Consider the following 18,887-nt stretch of genomic DNA (forward strand, 5'->3'; position numbering starts at 1 on the left):
TAGGTCTTATTTGCAAATAAATGACAGGTTTGTTTTTTTTTTAATTCACTACTTTTTATTTTCTGTGTGTACATGCACAATGGGGTGTGTGTGTGTGTGTGTGTGTGTGTGTCAGGAACCAGTTCTCTCTTTCCATCATGTGAGTTAACAGGTATGTCAGACTGGGTAGCAAGTGCCTTTTCCCACTTGCCATCTTGTCTGTCCCAGAGTGTTTCTTTTAGAAAGGACTAAAGCATCGGCCTTTACAGTCAATCGCCATGGCACGCGATTTCCTTTCTGACTTCTAGGCAAGCAGTGATGGTGAAAATAAAGAGTGCAAGAAGACTTCAGTGTAGATTATTTGCACTTCCAGATTTCATCTGTAGTCAATGATTTATTAAAAATTTATTTCATGTAATAAATTATACAATTTGTTTTTATTTTAAACAGTCTATACCAAAAATATTTCTGGAATTGTTTCTCCCTTTGGTAATATACAGGTCAGGAGATTGATGTCCACATCACAGTCTCATAGCTTAACCCCCACACCCACTTACACGGTTAGACTTAGCCTTCCTTCACCTCTTCCCCAAAGGCTCCTGTTGGCATATTTGATTTAAAACAAAACAAAACAAAACTATGGTATAAACAGAATCTGACTTTGTCTGTGGCCTTAGCTTGAACTGCAGAATATTAGCTGGTTAGTTACAAAGTAATATTCATTAGCTGTAAAATCATCATTTTATGTCACACAGACCATGAAGCCAAAATAAAAGTAAAATGTAAGGCATAAAGAAGGCATCAAATCAGACCTGCAGACTAAGGTTGGCCAAAGAGCAGAACCAACAAAAACAGACAAGGAGGCACCTAGCACCTGTCCGACGAGTCCTCGACGCAGACACGCATGCCCATGCATACATACATGCACTTCTGCTACTTGCATGGCCAATTGGTTACCAAATTATTCAAAGATTATAAAAATATCTGAAATTAACCAACTTCTGCGCATGTAAAACTGGGTTTCTTCCAACTCAATATATAAAGTCGATCTCATCAACGTAAAACAAAACCATTTTCCAGCTTGGCAAAAACTAGTGCGCCCTAGATTGGGAGGCAACGTAAATCCAATTTTTATCTGCACCAAATGTGTGTGTATTTCAAATTTTTCTCTGAGAACAATATGAATGAGTCTCAGCACTGGTTTTCATTACTGTTATTTTCGATTGTTGATTGCCTACTTTAGTGAAAAGACTCAAAGCTGAGCTTGTCAGGATGAGGGCACTTACTCAGTATCACCACCTGTTTAAAACATGAGAATTTGTCAAAGTTTTACTATGGAAGCCAGAGCATAGACATTGTCTGTCTCTACGGCCTCAGTGACAGTTCTTCTTGTCTTGTGGGTAAAGAAATAGAATCAGTGAATAATTAAGTGCTGGGCCAAGTTATTAGAAAAATATTTATTTAAATGATATTTAAATTTACCAATTGCACATCAAAGCCTATTGGTGGAAGAGAACTGTATTACATAACTCATCTTGTATAACTGAGACCAACTATTACCAGGAGCCAGTAGGAAGATTCCGAGTTAGCACTGGCTTACAAGGCCCTGTCATATCTTTCCCTGACAGTGAGAACACATCGGCAGGGACCTAGGGCAAACTAAGACTCAACTGAAAACACCTCTCCCTGCAATGTGAGTAAGATGTGTTAGTGACCAAACCTCTTCTCTAGGCAGACTACTCCAGCCCAGTGACTTTAAAAGCCAATCTCCAACAGTCTACTTCATGGCCCTACTGTAAGAGGAGTTGGGCCACAGAGACAGTAGTAGGGCCTTAGGCAATGCCTGCCCGGTACCCTCCACTGCCACAGCCTGAGGGCAACACGGGAACATCAGGAAGCATCCCAAGGACTGTCCGTGCTTCCCGCAGAGATAGGAACAGTCCTTCTAACATGCAGATGTGAACAGGAGAGAGACTTAGGTAAGTCATACAGGGTTGGGGGAGAAAAACCTGACCTTAGGCTCAAGCCGGAGCTAGGAAGAACAGAGCTGGAATTTAAAAGTGCTTAAAAAGGAAAGGGTTAATAACCAAAACTGCAGCGGATTTTATGCACCAGCAATAAAATGTTGTACCATATCTATCATTCACATGTGGGTTCATGTAATTTATCTTCAATTAGAATTATTATCTATTCAGCAGCTGAAGCCAAGAACTGCTGATACTCGGCAGATGAGGAAGCATCTCCAGTCTCTGGACTCTGGCCTTTCTTAAGCAAAATGATGATCACACAATATAGATCACTTGTTCTAGAAAATCATTTTGGCCTGATGCGTAGGAAGCTGCACTGCCAGCAATTCCATCGGCAGCAGCATCTGACCCTCACAGGCCCCACAGAGACGGGGCCTTTGTGGCTACATCTCATTTATGGTGCAGTCCCCAATCCACACAGAAAACAGCACAGAGCCTTTCAATCCAGGTTTACTCCCATGTAACGAGTTACTACAGCTACCTAAGAGCCATTTTAGTGTCTGGTCCCCAAAGGTAGAATACATTTACCAGTGAGTTCTTTATCCAGCCTCGACTTGCAGGTGCATCAGTGGCTCACATGGCCCAACTTACGCACTCAAAACAGCTTCTGGCTAAGCTCATGTGTACAAACCTTCTAAGATCGTAGGCAAGGAAGACTCCCTTTTCATATACAGCTCAGTGTCATACCAATACAAGAGTAGAATCCAGAAGTTAACACATTTGACCCATTGTGTTGGGAGAGTATGTACAAAGAGTGTTTCATTTCAGAGAACCGGCTCCTCTTTGGAAAAGCAGGCCAATTTTACTAAAGAAATCCTCTTGTAGCATTTAATACACCATGAGCAAATTTACAAAGGCATTTCCCCGAATGATTCCTCCATGGGCCCTTTCCCCATGGCTATGTTTTGGGTAGAGTGACGCTCCACAGAGCAGGCCTAAGAAACATAGCTTTGGCATGGCTGTTCCCAAGAGGCTTCACTAAGCCCCCAGTCTAGTTGTTTTTTTGTTTTGTTCTTCTGTTTGTTTGTTTTTTTGTTTGTTTTGTTGTGTATAACTAACAAAAAACACAGAGGTATGGGGCCTAGAATTTCAGTCATTCATATATATGTAGTCACAAAGGCTGCTTAAAGCCCAGACAGTATGTGGAATAAAGTTTGCAGTTGCCCAAATGGAAAAATGAGCAGGTATTATAGAAAACAACTTGTAGAAACTTGTTTGCAACTAGTGACTCTTATTGTCACTAACAGTCTCGACCAAGTAGCCCTAGTAACATTCACAGACCTAACTTTTTAAAATTTTTGCAGGCACATATCACTGAGATATGGTCTAAAACATGTAATTAGCTGATTTTATAGGTATATGAACAGCATGGCACACACCTGAACAAACTGTGACATCCACCACATCGATAGGCACTGCTCTCATGGGACCCCTGATTTCCATGCAGCCCACCACAAACAGCAGTGTCATCCATCAGGCAGCACATGTGGTAACTCCTCTTTCACTGGGGAGCTCGCTTCCCTAAAACACATCACTACTGATGTCCTGGACTGGAGAATTCTTCTGAGGACTATGTGTTGGGCAGTAGGTGAGGTGCTGAGCAGAACTGCTGGGTTCTACCAGGTAACGCCACTAGCACCCACTGTGAGTCTTTCCATGCTGTTTATATATAACGAAGCCAGCTCTTAAGCCTATGACATGGCCCTGTTTCCTTGGGAAACATCCTTTCAATAGGCACAGAGACTGCTACATAAACATCTGGTGTTAAGCAGCATTAGAAACAGATCTTTCTCAATTCTGTGTGATTGGAAACAAACCAACAAACAACCTCTGAATGCTGACGAATGGCTCAGAAGCTCTCTGTATCTGAGTGAGAATCACCTGCAGCTTTACATTTTCTATTAGTAAGCATCATCTGAGGCAATCTAAGGATAAAAAGCAATCACCCTCAGACCAGTCTCTTCCTTGGCAGAATACTCTCTATAAAATTCTTGATTCAAAAACTTTACATACATTGTATGAACTGTCAAAAAGAGCCCTGTGTCATAGAGCAGGGCCCTGGCCCACATCCCCAAGCACGTCATCCAGTTTCAAAGCCATTTCCTCAATGTCCGCATCTTCAGCTTTGTTGCGGTCAGCTCCAGACACAACACTTGCTCTAGTCTGTTCTTTCCTTACTATGTTTAAGCACTTGTCAAGTCTCTTTATGAACAGGTCCACATCCTGCATCTTCATCCCGATGGCTGCTGCCGCATTGAGGTAAGCACAGGGGTAATTATCTGCATGGGACATGAAGCCTCGAAAAGTATGGCCACTCACAGTTTGCACGTTCCCAAGAGGCACAGCCCTGAAAGGGAAGAAGATTTATCAACTTGACATGTCTGGTGATGTTAATAGATACCACCCACCCAGAAACAAGGCAACTGTCTCGCTAAGCTATACAACCGCCAGTTAGGAAGCTGAGAAACAGGCATAAATTGTGGCCAGTGCAAACAAACTGTCAGCTTAAAATGAACCTGTAAAATACAACTGCAAACTCCTGCCTGGTGATGACCCTTTACTCAGCTTCTATAGCACAGAGCAGGAACTTCTTCAAAGACGAGTAAGGAGAAATTGACATCTGTGCCAAACCTACAATCTGACTTCAACTATATAAGCCAAAACAACAGCAACAAAAGAAATTTCAATCATTCACCCAGCAAGGGCAATGAAAGGGCTCACAGCAGGATCTAGGGACTAGGTAACTGCTTCAGTGGGAGGTGGCCAGCAGACAGCAACAGCCACCAACAACTTATGCATTATTTAAGGCTGACTTCCAAGGCTTCCTTAAACACAAACAGATTTCTAATCTTTCACTTTTAAAGAAACCAATTAAAGGCTGGGTGTGGAGACACAAACCTTTAATTGTAGCACTAGAAAGGAAGAGCTTTGGGAGTTTGAGGTCAACCCGGTCTACAAAACAAGTTCCAGAATAGCCCGGGCTACTACACAGAGAAACCCTGTTTGGGAGAACTGTGGGGGAAGGGGAAGGGGTTCAACAACCAAACCAACCAAAAGCCTCAGAACTATGTGGCATACAGCCAGTTTCTCAAGTTAAAAGCTGAATTGACCTAAGTTTTGTTTTGTTTTCTTTGATTAGCCAGGTGTGGTCGGCACTAGAGGAGAGTGAGGAGGATCCCAAGACCAGCCAGGCTACATAGCAAGTCACTGCTAAACACCAAACCAAACAATGGGGCCAGATGCATGGCACAGAGGTTAAGAGCTCATACTGTTATTTCAGAGTACCCAGAGATTCCAAATTCCATTACCAGCTTCCCATCAGCTAGCTCACAACCTACCAGATCCAGGAAGATCCAAGCAAAGCACAAATAAAATCCAAGTCCTTTGATACAGGCATTGTATCCTCTGCAAGTGTGGTGGATGAAAAAGAACAGCCCCATAGACTGATACATCTGAATGCTTAGGCATCAGGTGGCACTATTTAGAAGGATTAGGAGGTGTGGCCTTGGTGGAATAGGAAGTGTGTCACTGGGGGTGGGCTTTTGAGGTTTCAGAAGCACAAGCCAGGGCAGTGGCTCTTTCTCCCTTTCTGGAGGGAGATCCAGATGTAGAACTCTCTGCTACTTTCTCCAGTATCATGTCTGCCTGCCTGTTGCCATGTTTTCCTCTACTTGCTGTATTCTCCACTATGATGAAAATGGACCAAACATCTGAAACTGTAAGAAAGCTCAAATGCTCTCCTTTGTAAGTGTTAACGATGTCTCTTAGCAATATAACACTGATGAAGACAGTGTATGTCTTTCATATGATGAAAAGCATTTAGAGTTAAGATACCACATTTTTCTCTAAAACACTTGATTTTAGTGCCATGCAAATGTGAGTGGAACGCATGCTTCTCAGTAATAGTTGCCACGAATGGCATAGCCCTCAGTTTTGTGTTCTGGTTAGTTGTTTGTTTGTTTGGTCAATACAACGTAAAGTCAACTAGAAGATGGAACCTCAGAATGGATTGGCCTCTGGGCTTAGCTTTGGTGGCCTCTGGGCTTAGCTTTGGGATATTACTGTGATTGCTAACTGATACAGGTAGGCCCAGCCCACTGTGGGCAATCCTACTATCTCTAGGCAGGTGGTCCTGGACAGTTTAGAAAAGCGAGCTGAACATAAGTGAATGAACTGCCAGTAAGTATTTTCATCAGTGGTTTCTACTTCAGTTCCTGCTTAAGTTGGTACCCGGACTTCCCTTGAGGATGGACTATGACCTGGAATGTAAGTTAAAGAAATGTTCTTCCCTTCCCAATTTGTCTTTTGTCAGAGTATTTTAATTACAGCAACATAAATCTAAGTAGAGCAATCAGAAAATAGTATTTCATTAGCAACATTTCCATTTGAAATTGGTAGGAAAGATGCCATATTTTTAGCATCATAATATGACAGTACTGAAGATCATCTAAGAAAGACTTAGACAGAATCTACACAGAACCTGGGTCTATGTGGGAAGCTGAGACAGGAGACTTGCAAGACTTAGACTAGGCCTAAGTGGGCCATACAGTAAGTTCAAGTCCAGTCTGGATACTTTAGTGACACCCTGTCTGAGAGAGAGTTGTATCAAGGGCCTAGATCTGTGGCCATGTGCTTACCACCTTGCCTCGGTTCAATCTTAGAAGCACTGCAGCAGCAGCAGCAGCAACAATCTATCCAGAGAGGCACCAAGACAAGACTTCAGTCTTCCTATACTTTGATCACAAAGTCCAAAGATAGGGCATCAACAGCCTCAAAGGGTTGTTGGCTTCTTGTTCTTTGACCACAGTGAATCCTCAAGCACAGGTCAGTATATAGCAAAGGTCTACTGATGAGAATTCTTGATTACACTTTTTTTTTTAAAGCCAACACATGCACTTTTATTGTAATAGAACTTGAACCTCATTATGTGGGGTAGGATGGGGTGGTGGAAAGGAGTCAAACAAGAAGAATCATTTATCTCACCAAATCTCTAGACAGCACAGCAAAGGGCAAGAAAGGTGGGTGAAGGAAAAGCCAAAAAGCTGGAATCAGCAGAAAGCCAAGCACTAACACCCAGAAGGTACTGAAGCCAAAACCGACAACCTTGCTGTCTTACAACAGCTGCACAACTGGGCTTTCACCGAAGCAGCACTCTCCACTGGAACTTGTGAGTTTAGGAAGTGGAGTTTGGCAGTTATAGGCTTTTACAAGTCCTGTAAATCCATTAGAAAAACCACAGGATGAAAACAAACAGGGTTCAAAAGCTACAGATGTCCATCCTGGAAGAGGGACAGACACATGGTGTCCTCCAGGTGACATCGAAAGCAGATAGATTCATCTCTTAAACGGACTTACCTGGCTCCAGACACTTGTCTGGTAAAAAGCATTGAGCCAAGCTGAGTGACAGCTTTGTCATGGTGTCCATCTATCGTCTTAAGTGTCATAGCTAGGAGAGAAAACACATTCAGCAGGCTTCTGGACTGCAAAACCACTCAAAGCAAATGAAGATAAGGAAACTGCTTACATGCACTGTCCCATGGCATAAGCTAGCACTTTAAATTATAGAAGGGATAGTTTCCATATCAGATAAATTTAGAGAAAACACGTACATAATCATGGACACACACACATCACACATGATCTGATTCCCTCAGTTGATAGGTTTTACCTTAGAGAAGCATTAAAGCATTTTAAAGGCTAAGTAAGCTAAGTTACCAATTAATACTAGAATGAATTTAAGATTGTTAGCATAATCAAAACAAGTTACTACTTCTATAAATGATAACGTCCTTTCTAAGAATATCGCAACTATTATTCTATTAAAAGAAGAAAATTACCTAAGGATATAGGGTTGTGAGGTGTCTGTAGTAGTCTTTCATTGTGGGCCTCTGCCAACTTCTTTAGTTGGGTGGATAAATAGACAAACATTTCCTGAAATAACAAAATATCACATTTAAAAGTTAAATAAATCCAACTCAAACCATAATACAAAATCCAACTGGTAAGAAGTATATGCTATTTACCATCTCATCCACGACTCTCCTTTACCACAACACAGTGAGCTTCAGAGCCACTGCGAACAGTAGAACCATGGGAAAGGGCAGCCCCAGCCTACTTCTGGTCTTGGGCTAGAATATTTTTCATCTCTGCAGAATGTTTAGAGTTAACACTTCAGAATTACTTTGGTTAGAAGGGCAGCATACTGTTAAATTGCCCAGTCTCAGCTTCCCAAATAGCTGGGATTGTAAGTATGTACAGACACACATGAGCAAGCTCTGTACCAGTCACTTCAGTACTGGTACAGATGACTTCTTTTCCACCTCTTCAGTACTCTGCACTGTTCTACACAGGAGCCAGAGTGGTTCTTTCACACTGTAATCAGTTCCTGTCCTTCTCAGGTGACTTCCTTTTGTCACCTGACAACTACTAAACAACTTCTTCAAAGCTAAGATTTATCCATTTAGCATTCAAGTTACACAGTAAGTTGTAGTTTAAAAAGTGCACTACTGTGTACGTGTGTGTGTGTGTGCGCGTGTGTGCACCTAAGGTCAAATGAGGGCCTTGTGTGTACCAGGGAAGTACTCTATCTCTCAGCTATCTCTCCAGCCCCAAATCTATTCTGTTTAAGGTGCAACAGCTAAAATTAGTAATTCTTTTAATTCAAAGTCTACAATATCTAAAACTTGTACTACTTTTACAGCTATTAAACTGAAGCTATTTTCTTCTGTGCCTGCTTTTGAAATGATGTAGACCGAAACCTACCAAGTCTACCTGTAGTAGGATGTCTACTTTCACTGACCTCCATCCATTGCCAAACATAAGTTCTAAAGAGACACCAGGGCTAATAGAGAAAATGATACTTTTCAAGTTCAAAGGCCACAAAAGCTGCTTCTGCTTCCTCCCTAGGTAGCTCTCTCACAGCAGCTTTTGAGGTCTGAAGTCCATAGATGAACAACTATATCTGGTAACAGATCAGGACTGAGAGAGGAGGGAGAATACTGTCCAGTTTTATGCATTACCAGGTTCCTTAGAACTGCAAAGGCCTCACTCGTGCTAACAACTGTATTTTATATAAAATGTTATACTCATAACCATTCTTAAATTGGGAGTATTTTATTAGAACAATTCTTTGCATGTCAAAATCATGAAATATTAGATCACTAAAGTAGTTCTTTTTATAATCAAAAAGTAAAAAAACAAAAGTCACAACTGGTATCCATTAGATGGGGTAAGACCTCCTCTTGTCATTCATTCATCACAATTATTAGCTATGGGAATATAAATTATTTTCAATTTAAAAAAATGTGGGTGTTTTGCCTGCATATATGTGTATACATGTGTGTGTGTGTGTGTGTGTGTGTGTGTGTGTGTGCACATTCGTGTGTAGAGGTCTGAAGAAGGTGTTGTTTTCCCTGAAACTGAAGTTACAGATGACTGTGAGCCACTGTGTGAGTGCTGAGAACCAAACCTGTCCCTGGAAGAGCATCCTTCCAAGCCTATGTCCAAGCCTTTCTACTCTGTAGGTTTGCTTTCCACAGTGTCTATATTTTCAGAGCTATGTAGAGCAGTAACTCATCTAGTAACTAACATTTTTAAAGAACTATTTTTTCCAAGCACATTTATTAGCATTCAATACTTACCTGTACCTCAGATACATCCCTATGTGTAAGCTATGTTTGATAATAGCAGCCACAACTGTCATATACAACCAAAAACATTCTGCCTTGTATTGAAGAATTAGTATTCTACTTAAGTTTCTACTTACATATTTTACATCTTTTTTTCCTGTATAATTCATAACTTCATTAAACCATAAACACAATTTGAATAAATTTTTTGAGAAATATTTAAGACAATTGTGGTCATTTTCAGAAATGGAGGTGGAAAAATTATATGAAAAGCTATCTTTTCTTGTACATTTTATACAAAGATTTTCCTAGATCATCTCCAAACCACTATTCTAATACTCCTTCAAAAAGTAGAACATGTAAGAATCATATAGAAGTAAAAATATCAAGAATTTTATGGCAATTAGAACAATTCAAAATCTTACTACTGTATCAGTTCCTAAAAGTAGAATTCATGAATTTCATGTATATATTTTTATCTCCTTCAAAGTACACAGGTTGCTAATTTTAAATGCTCTGTACTTTTTTTTAAAAGCCCCTTATTTCCATATAGATATGAGATGCTAATGTTTCATTATTTGTACTATTTACTAAAATCCTAACTTTCATCTGTAGGTCTAACACTTCCAAACTCTTGTTAGGAAGAATAAACCTGGTAGCCAAGAAATGTCTTTTATGGATCCCTATGTCCTCCTAGCAACAAGGCTTGCTCACTGTTCACTTATTATTAAGCGTATATTAAAGAAACAAAGTTCTTTAGTTTATGTACTTCAGTGCTGAAAGGCAACTTAAAATAACCTTCTATCTAGTGTACTATCACGCCTGTATAGTGGAACCTAATGAGGACTTAACTTATACCTGAGCTACTTTTTTTCTGAAAAAAAGGGGGAATATTTCCTCAGTAGCATCCCTAGAGAGTGCCTGCAAACATGATCATGATTATTAGAAAACTGAATTTGCACATGTTCAATCCTAATCCATTAATAAATTACTCTAAACCAGTTCTATCAATCACTGGCTAATGACAGCAAAATTGAGAGGTTCAGATTTGTTGAGACCTGGTCTCACCATATAGCCTAGATGGTCTTACCCTTCCTAATGCTGGGATTACAGGTACCTATCTCCATCCCTAGCCAGAATTCAGTATTAACAGTTACTAACATCAGTATGGAAATCTTTATATTATAAAGTAACTAAATCTCATCTGTCATTAGTATTAAAGTAACACAATTTTTAAAAGTTATTTTCAAATGAAGTTCACACTCAACAGCAAATATTTTTCAGTATCTTTACTGAGTGTAGAGGTTGTAATAGGTAAACTAATAGCTCAAAGTGCAATATATTAAACTGTATAATAGTCCATGTATTAGAGTACTAAATGTCCTATTAATATCACCACACTTTAAAAATATCTTTCAGGATACTGTATGGCTACCTTACGCTAACACTGAGCTAAGCAGTTTTTACCTGATGCATGAAGGTACTACAGAACTTGTACTATTTTCTGCTACAGTTAAATCTATAACTGACATTTATTATAAAATACTTCTGTAACGGAAGAAATTTATAAGCAGCCCAAGCAAATGTGTATAGAAAGATCTTACTTCAAGAAATGAAATAATATTGATTTTCTATGCCCTTTGTGCTGTATTTAACTTCATTTTAGAAGACTTTCACTACAGATAAACTGAACTGTATACCTGAATGCTAATGTCAGCTATATTTCTAGAACAAAAACACAAAACCTTACACCATAGTTCATGATGTTAATGAAAAAGGAGCTGAATTATATTACGCATTATATTTTGTATGTCGTCTGGATTGCAGAATGATTGCAGTCATGAAACCCAACAGCCATCCCACCCCTCACCACAGTCCTGCGGCACAGTTCACTAACCTTCCAAGAGGTCTTGGGCTATGTGAAACATGCTGCTTCATGTGATGGGGTGAGCAGAAATGGTGATCCATACTGAGAAGTGGTGTCTCAGATGTATGTAAGGAACCAAAGCACAGACAGACGGGCAATGGCATGGATACATACCCACACACAAGATGCCTACAGCTACTAACTATGTGGTCCCCACCGTGGCTGGCACCAAGGATCTACACACACTCAGTAAGGCTTGCCCAAGTGGAAAAACACTGCCTTCAAGGTACTGAACCCCCACATCCAGGCCCCAAATCAGACATCTGCAAGATTCAAGAATTCCACTTTTAGGGTACACATGAACCACTGCTTCTGGAACTTAGCTCTGCTACGAGACACTGGAGTTACGAATCTGGTGTTCTCCTAGAACACGGCTTGTCCTCTGAGCTTCAGCTCACAACAGCCGCTCTACTACATCCCTCTTCTGTACTTGTCCAACTCAGCAGATACTTGCAGCAATAAACGATCACCTGCCACCTGCTCAGCAAAGCATTCTTCTCTGAGGGCGGAGCAGAATAATGGGCTTCGATAGAAGCAAAGCACAAGTGAGGACAAACTTCTAAGGCTGATCTTTCTTTTTGCATAAAGAAACTCAAAAGAAACAGCTCTTGTATTTTAACCTCTTTTCTTAAAGGTGTCTTCCGTTTAACTCCTGGTCATTCCTCCCCACTATGAAGCAGATGCACTGATCAGGAAGGGGCTAAGGGCAAAGAGGCTCAATTCACACACAAAGTTCCACTCTCTGATCCTTGCACCCTTCAAAAAGGAAAGCTGAGAAAGGGAATGGCTTCAAGCTGAGTTCTTGTCTGCCTCTGCTATGACAAAGGTAAAGCCTTTTCTGAAGAGATATAGCTGGAAGAAATAACCTCTAAAAATACCATTGTGGGGAATAAGGGCACAGAATAAAAAGAAATCCTAAGTTTCCCTTTAACACTCCTTTTTTTAGTACACATAACAGCAATAACAAAAAAAGGCTTTCTCTCAGTGATGGTTTATAAATAGCTCTGGCTGGCACAAAATAGCTTTGCCTCAGCTTCTCCACAGCTGAACCAATAAACTACCATGATGAAATGTTCACAGCAGAGAGAAGTCCATTTAGACAAAGCCCACTACATTTCTGCATCAAATCCAATAAGAAAACAATGTCTATGCTACATATACGCAATTGTGGTTATGGAGGAGATCCACATTTTCCTCAGGAAGGCCTACTGGGTAAAAACATTAAAGAACAATTTTATTTTCATGCAATGTCAGAGTTCTCAGAACAGCATTTTACTATTCTGAAAATTACTCCATTAGACAGCTTTTGTTCTATGTAAATTCTATACAAAGAATTTTAAATAAAATCAATTAGTGCATATGGGAGCTTCTGGAGTTTTAAATGCCTCCACTAGCTAGCACGGGAGGCTCCCAGGGCCAATCATCATCTTTATGGCTCAAATGCCTAGCATGACAGGGTCGATCACTCCACTCCCCCAGTGCTGTGTGAACAACTGAAAGTAAGAGAAGACAGTGCTAAGACAGAATACAGAGGGACCTGGGCAGCACCCCAACTCGGTCTTCACCAGCATTCTGGAACTTGCAATGACCAGCGAGTCCTCGGGCTAGTACATCTTCCCAGATCACAATTTCATATGTACAATGGAGTCAACTCCTACCACGTGATAAAAACGACACTGAAGAATGGATATAAGGAACCTAGCAGAGGACCAGTGACATGGCTTAGTAGACCACACAGACCTGACCACCAGAGCCCAATCCTGGAACTCACAGTGGAAGGCGAGAACCAACTCCTGAGAGTTGTCCTCTAACACCCATAAATATGAACCCATCACCTGAGGACCTGGTTGTCTAGAACAGTGATGCTTTCATGGCAGGATAAAACTATAGGTTTATTCCTACGTGTAAACGCTTGTTGTCTGGTTTAGCCAAGTACAATTTATACATGTAAAACTTCAAGTATATGCTTTCCAAATGTTCATGTGGTGGTGCACACCTTTAATCCCAGCACTCGGGAGGCAGAGGCAGGCGGATTTCTGAGTTTGAGGCCAGCCTGGTCTACAAAGTGAGTTCCAGGACAGCCAGGACTACACAGAGAAACCCTGTCTCAAAAAACAAAAACAAAACAAAAAAACAAAAATGAAAGAAAAACACACAGAGCCACAAAACCACTTCCACTAAGGACATAGTTGTAAGGCATCTCACCAGCCCCCAAAGGTGCCTCCCTGATCCTAACTTCCAGCACTCATCTGTGTTTCCTGTCCCTGTCTCTTTTAGCTTTTCCAAGGATGCATATAGATGAGACCACATGAGAGTCTTCCGAGTCAGCTGCACGTCATTTATTATAATGCACGGGAGTCACCATTTGTTGTATACTTGGAGTCTACATAGCTTTCCATAGTTAAGGAAAGATGTACCAGTGTGTTCCTCTGTTCACTAGATACTTACTTCCATGTTTGGACAATTATAAACTGAGTCATTATAAGCCCCCAACTATATGTTTTCATACAAACTCAAGCTTTCATTCTCCTGAGTAAACAGCTAGAAGCACAAGAGCTGCTCTGGGTGATTATGTCTAACTTCTAGGGCACTGCCACAGTAGGGTCCAAAACTGAAGAACGAACCCCAAAGTGTGGACACTTTGCCCCTTCTTAGAATTGAGAACAAAACACCCATGGAAGGAGTTACAGAGACAAAGTTTGGAGCTGAGACGAAAGGATGGACCATCTAGAGACTGCCATATCCAGAGATCCATCCCATAATTAGCCTCCAAACGATGACACCATTGCATACACTAGCAAGCGTTTGCTGAAAGGACCCTGATATAGCTGTCTCTTGTGAGGCTATGCCGGGGCCTAGCAAACACAGAAGTGGATGCTCACAATCAGCTATTGGATGGATCACAGGGCCCCCAATGGAGGAGCTAGAGAAAGTACCCAAGGAGCTAAAGAGATCTGCAATCCTATAGGTGGAACAACATTATGAACTAATCAGTAGCCCGGAGCTCGTGTCTCTAGCTGCATGTGTATCAAAAGATGGCCTAGTCGGCCATCACTGGAAAGAGAGGCCCATTGGTCTTGCAAACTTTATATGCCCCAGTACAGGGGAACGCCAGGGCCAAGAAGTGGGAGGGGGTGTGTGGGGGTGTGTGTGGGGGTATGGGGGACTTTTGGGATAGCATTGGAAATGTAAATGAAGAAAATACCTAATTAAATTAAAAAAATAAAATTAAAAAAAAACATATTTAACATTCCTATCAACAATGTCAGCTTGTTTCAGCTCTGTGACAGGATTCAGTATTGTCAGGTTTTTGTTGTTGTTTTAGTTGTGTTTTTGATTTTACCTAATCTCTGTGTGTGTGTGTGTGTGTGTGTGTGTGTGTGTAATGTGAGGTTGCTCACTGTGTTTTTAATTTCCATATCTCTAATGAATGACAATGTAAATCTTAAGAAATATCCTCACAATTTAAACAGTAAATAACTACTTGCCCATGGATTAAATTATTAGGAAAAGGAAGACTGGAGTAAAATGCCACAAAAACTTTAAACATCAGTTCTGTGTGAGGAATAACACCCTGTTGGAGGGTCTATGTGATAACAGCTATGCCCATATGCTTTAAAACATGTCAAGTACATCTGAAGGATTCCATTGCTAGTTGACGCCATAAGGCTGCTTAGATATAAACACCATGCCGCTGGTCTCCAGCACTGCTGGATAGATGAATACTCACTTTCATCTGACCTAACCCGTCAACAGTTACGGAACTGTCTCAAATGAAGCTTTTCTGTGTTAGCTTGTTTTTAAAAACATTGGGTCTCACTATGCTGCTCAAGTGATCCTCCTGCCTCAGCCTCCCGAGTAGCTGGGACTATTTCAGGCCAACACCACCAAGTTTATCACTTTTTTCCCCCACAGCCAATATAAGGAATGAGTCCAGTGTTTCAGCAACACTGAAGGAGGGAGTTTTTATTTTAACATAAGGAGGTGGCTAACCCCTACTGGTTCTTCCTTCTGCAACTAGACCAGCACACCAAAACACACCCTCAGGCTTCCAAAATCAGCTCGGCTTTGGTTATTTTGAACAGGGTCTTGCTGTGTTGCCATGGCTGGCCTGGCAACTCACTCAAAAGAAAACTTTTCATTTGTTTTTCAAGGGCCTCTATGCCAGAAGTGGTGGTAGATGCTTGTAGTCCCAGCACTTAGGAAGCAGAGGCAGGAGGACTACCCCAAGTTTGAGGCCTGCCTTCTTTACATAAGCAATCTCCAGGCCAACCACAGCAACACTGCAAGACCCTGTTCAAACAAAACAAAACAAAACAAAGCCGAACCAGTGCCACTGCTAAGCAGGTCAAAGGCCCTTCGTCTTAAGCCGTGACCTACACTCAGTCCCTGCTCCCACAGATTGTCCTCTGACGTCCACTCACACATGCCATGGCACATGCACACTCAAATACATGTAAGAGCAAAGTGTTTAATATGGTTTATGTTAAAACATAAAAAGGGGAGCTTCTTTACCTTTAGGTAACAAGTGACCACATAATTCCCAATACAGAGGTTTCTAAACAAATACTAACAGTAAAGTAATGCATGTGACTATTCCTCAGCACGTGGACAGACAGAGGACAAAACACGGATGGTGGCTCCCATCTGAGTGATATGCAGGCTACAAGAGCAGCACTGAGTACAGGCAGACCTCACCTTTCTCTCCTTCAACAGCTTCCTGTAGCCACTGCAGCCCAGTGACAGCAAGGTGATGAGGACGTCTAAGGACGGCGAGGCTGAGGCTCTTCCTGCAAACAGACGGACAGGGTGTGTGAAGGAGGCTGACGGGAGGACTCGCCACAGAAGGCTATGTGCATGTGCAGTTTTGCCCATTAGTTACTTTCCCATAAACCAAGTTATCTACTGACCTGGATACATCTTGCTGATGTCCTGAATGAAGGGCTCATTAAAGCCAGCAATTATAGCACCACCTACTGGAACCATAAAATTTTTGTCCAAGCTCTGAACGAAAGCATCAATTCTACCAACCCGAGCCCCCTAGAATCAAATAACATGTGGGTCACATGTTAGTCACGGTGAGGACAGACAACTGCTATTAACAAGTAAAGGCCACAAGAACAACAACAAAATCATGTTCTACAAAATATACATACAAATTTAATTTCATTTCCACATTTGCAAAGGCTGCTACTAATTTTACCTTAATTTTGAAGTAAAAATGAGTACCCCTAAAACAGTGCATAGACCTTTTTTCAAAAGCAGGTGAAGGACTGTAATTGTCTTTGCAGTAGGGCAAGTACAGGATTTACAGGACTAAACCACAGCTCTGAGAGGTGCTCATTATAAGCAGAACACCGGCACTCTGCAGTGACAACTGTTCTCACAGATTAATCACCAACTCATAACCCCTGGGAAGCAGGTGGGATTTCATTACCAGCAGGAGTAGGAATTCCTGTGTAACAGCTTTTTACCTTAAAACTGAGAAAGAGACAAAGCATTTCCCCATGCCCTGCACCTGTGTCCTTTATTTGACAATAAGGTCTGCAGTGATTAAGTAGTTTAAATACTAGCATCACAATCTAATAAACTACAGCTGCCCAAAGTGCCAAGCAGCTAGAAAATTAAGTGCCTCTCTCTGATCTATGCCTAGCATAATGTTTTCTTTTTAGGTTTGTTTGTTTGTTTCTCTGTGCTGAAGACTGACCCAGGGCCAGACAAGCCATCGAATCCAAGCCTAGACTTCAAACAACAAGCTCTACTTCCATAATGACTTTGACCACAAAAGAGAAGCCACATTTTATGTTTATCATCGACAAAGGGCCATTTCATTTGTATATTCCTGGCAGCTCCAGGCGATGCTTCTCCATACCTTGTGGTCCTTAATTCTGTGACCTTAGACAGTCTCGTTCCATGGCGAATGAACTTGAAATGGAGTCTAATATCCCGGCACAGAGCGGAACATGCACCTACTAGAAACGTGGAACCAAGTTCTGCTTCCCATTCGACACAGCTGTGACCTTCTGTCTAATGTGGTGCAATTTTCTCCTCTTAAAAATGGAGATACTATCTAAATTTCAACTCACATAGTTTTTTCTTTATCTGCAGCCACAGATTTTCAATCTGTATTCACAATCTACATTCCTATTAATATTATAACCACATTTGACCTTCCTTCTCACGCTTCCTGCCCACCTCTGTATCTCAGGGAGAATGGAAATCGTAGATAGCTGGTCTAATCTGACAGACCAGATGTGGGCAACAGGTAGAGACGGCAGTAGCTGGGGAGGGGCGGACCACTCAGAGACCATCACCTGACTGTTTCAGCCTTATTCTTGCCGTGACTCTTACTTCTCAACAAACTGTGAACAGAGGAAAAGCCACCTTAGCTCAGGAAGAGGAAGCAGCACAAACACCAACAGAGTAAATGATGGGAAAGCACAGCAAGTTGTCCCAGGTAAAAAGTGGCTGCCAATAACTGTCTAGGCTTTCTGAGAAGACCCTGCACCTAACCTGGGCGTGGGAAGGCCAAGAGAAGGAGCAATCAGCACTCCAGACTGCTGCAGCACCCTATCACCATGACGACTGCACTCTCCACTGCAAGAAAACAAGCGGGCCACACCAGAGCTCAGAAATGTTCAAGGGCCACACTCCCCACACTAACAAAATGCTGTCACTAAGGAAGAAAAAGAAAGAAGCAGCAGAGCAAAGGCTGATGGGGAACAGGACGTGGCTGTGTGTTTTGTGTGATGTTATCAGGGAGCTCACACACGAGTGGGAACCCAGAAGATCTACTGAATGAAGTAACCAGTAGACATGTGCTGAAGCAGCAGTAGCACTCTCTGCTCCAGCTCTTAACAAGTCACGTTGCTGCTTCCCACACTCTGCAAACAGTCAATCCCACACATATGTTTAAAGCTCTACTTTGTGCCTCTCCATTAATCTGTCCTAACAACTCAAATTAGGCATTTCAGAAAACACAATGAACGAAAAGTGTACTTCTTGAGACTTCTTATACAGAATATCCTATCTGCACAGATCTAAGTCATTCTGGGGCATCTTTTGAAAATGCTACATTTCAGATATGATCGTCTTCTTCACTGACCACATGGGTATATGATACTGTTTTCTAAACACTGTGGTTTTCCTGTGTTGTGTTTAAGGGGTAAATCTGAGCCCTGGTGTCAACTCTGCCATACAAGCTGTTCTGTACTTAAACTTCTGAGCTTGTTTCCTTGTATATGAACAGGAACAATAAATAGTACACCTTATAGGATAAGGTTAAAGACATTCAGAGCCTATCTGATGCCTAATACACATGGTGGG

The 18,887-nt window shown here is 41.5% G+C and overlaps 1 protein-coding gene across 3 annotated transcripts in view; it reads right to left on the bottom strand.

The window, feature by feature from the left end:
• Positions 1–334: 334 nt before the first annotated feature.
• Sepsecs (Sep (O-phosphoserine) tRNA:Sec (selenocysteine) tRNA synthase) overlaps positions 335–18,887 on the bottom strand; it is a 29,676-nt gene continuing 11,123 nt past the window's right edge. For 2 of the 3 annotated variants that reach the window (NM_001363463.1, NM_172490.4), the window contains exons 7-11: positions 16,472–16,601; positions 16,260–16,351; positions 7,844–7,937; positions 7,362–7,452; positions 335–4,353 (exon numbers count right to left, since the gene is read on the bottom strand). In NM_001363463.1, coding sequence (NP_001350392.1) covers positions 4,050–4,353; positions 7,362–7,452; positions 7,844–7,937; positions 16,260–16,351; positions 16,472–16,601 — 711 coding nt within the window. In that variant the 3' untranslated portion in view covers positions 335–4,049. Of the gene's footprint in view, positions 4,354–7,361; positions 7,453–7,843; positions 7,938–16,259; positions 16,352–16,471; positions 16,602–17,238; positions 17,924–18,887 lie in introns of those variants that run through there. The other variant, XM_006503827.4, reaches the window with a different exon arrangement.

This window comes from Mus musculus, chromosome 5, assembly GCF_000001635.26.
Source record: "Mus musculus strain C57BL/6J chromosome 5, GRCm38.p6 C57BL/6J".
NCBI classification, from domain to species: Eukaryota; Metazoa; Chordata; class Mammalia; order Rodentia; family Muridae; genus Mus; species Mus musculus.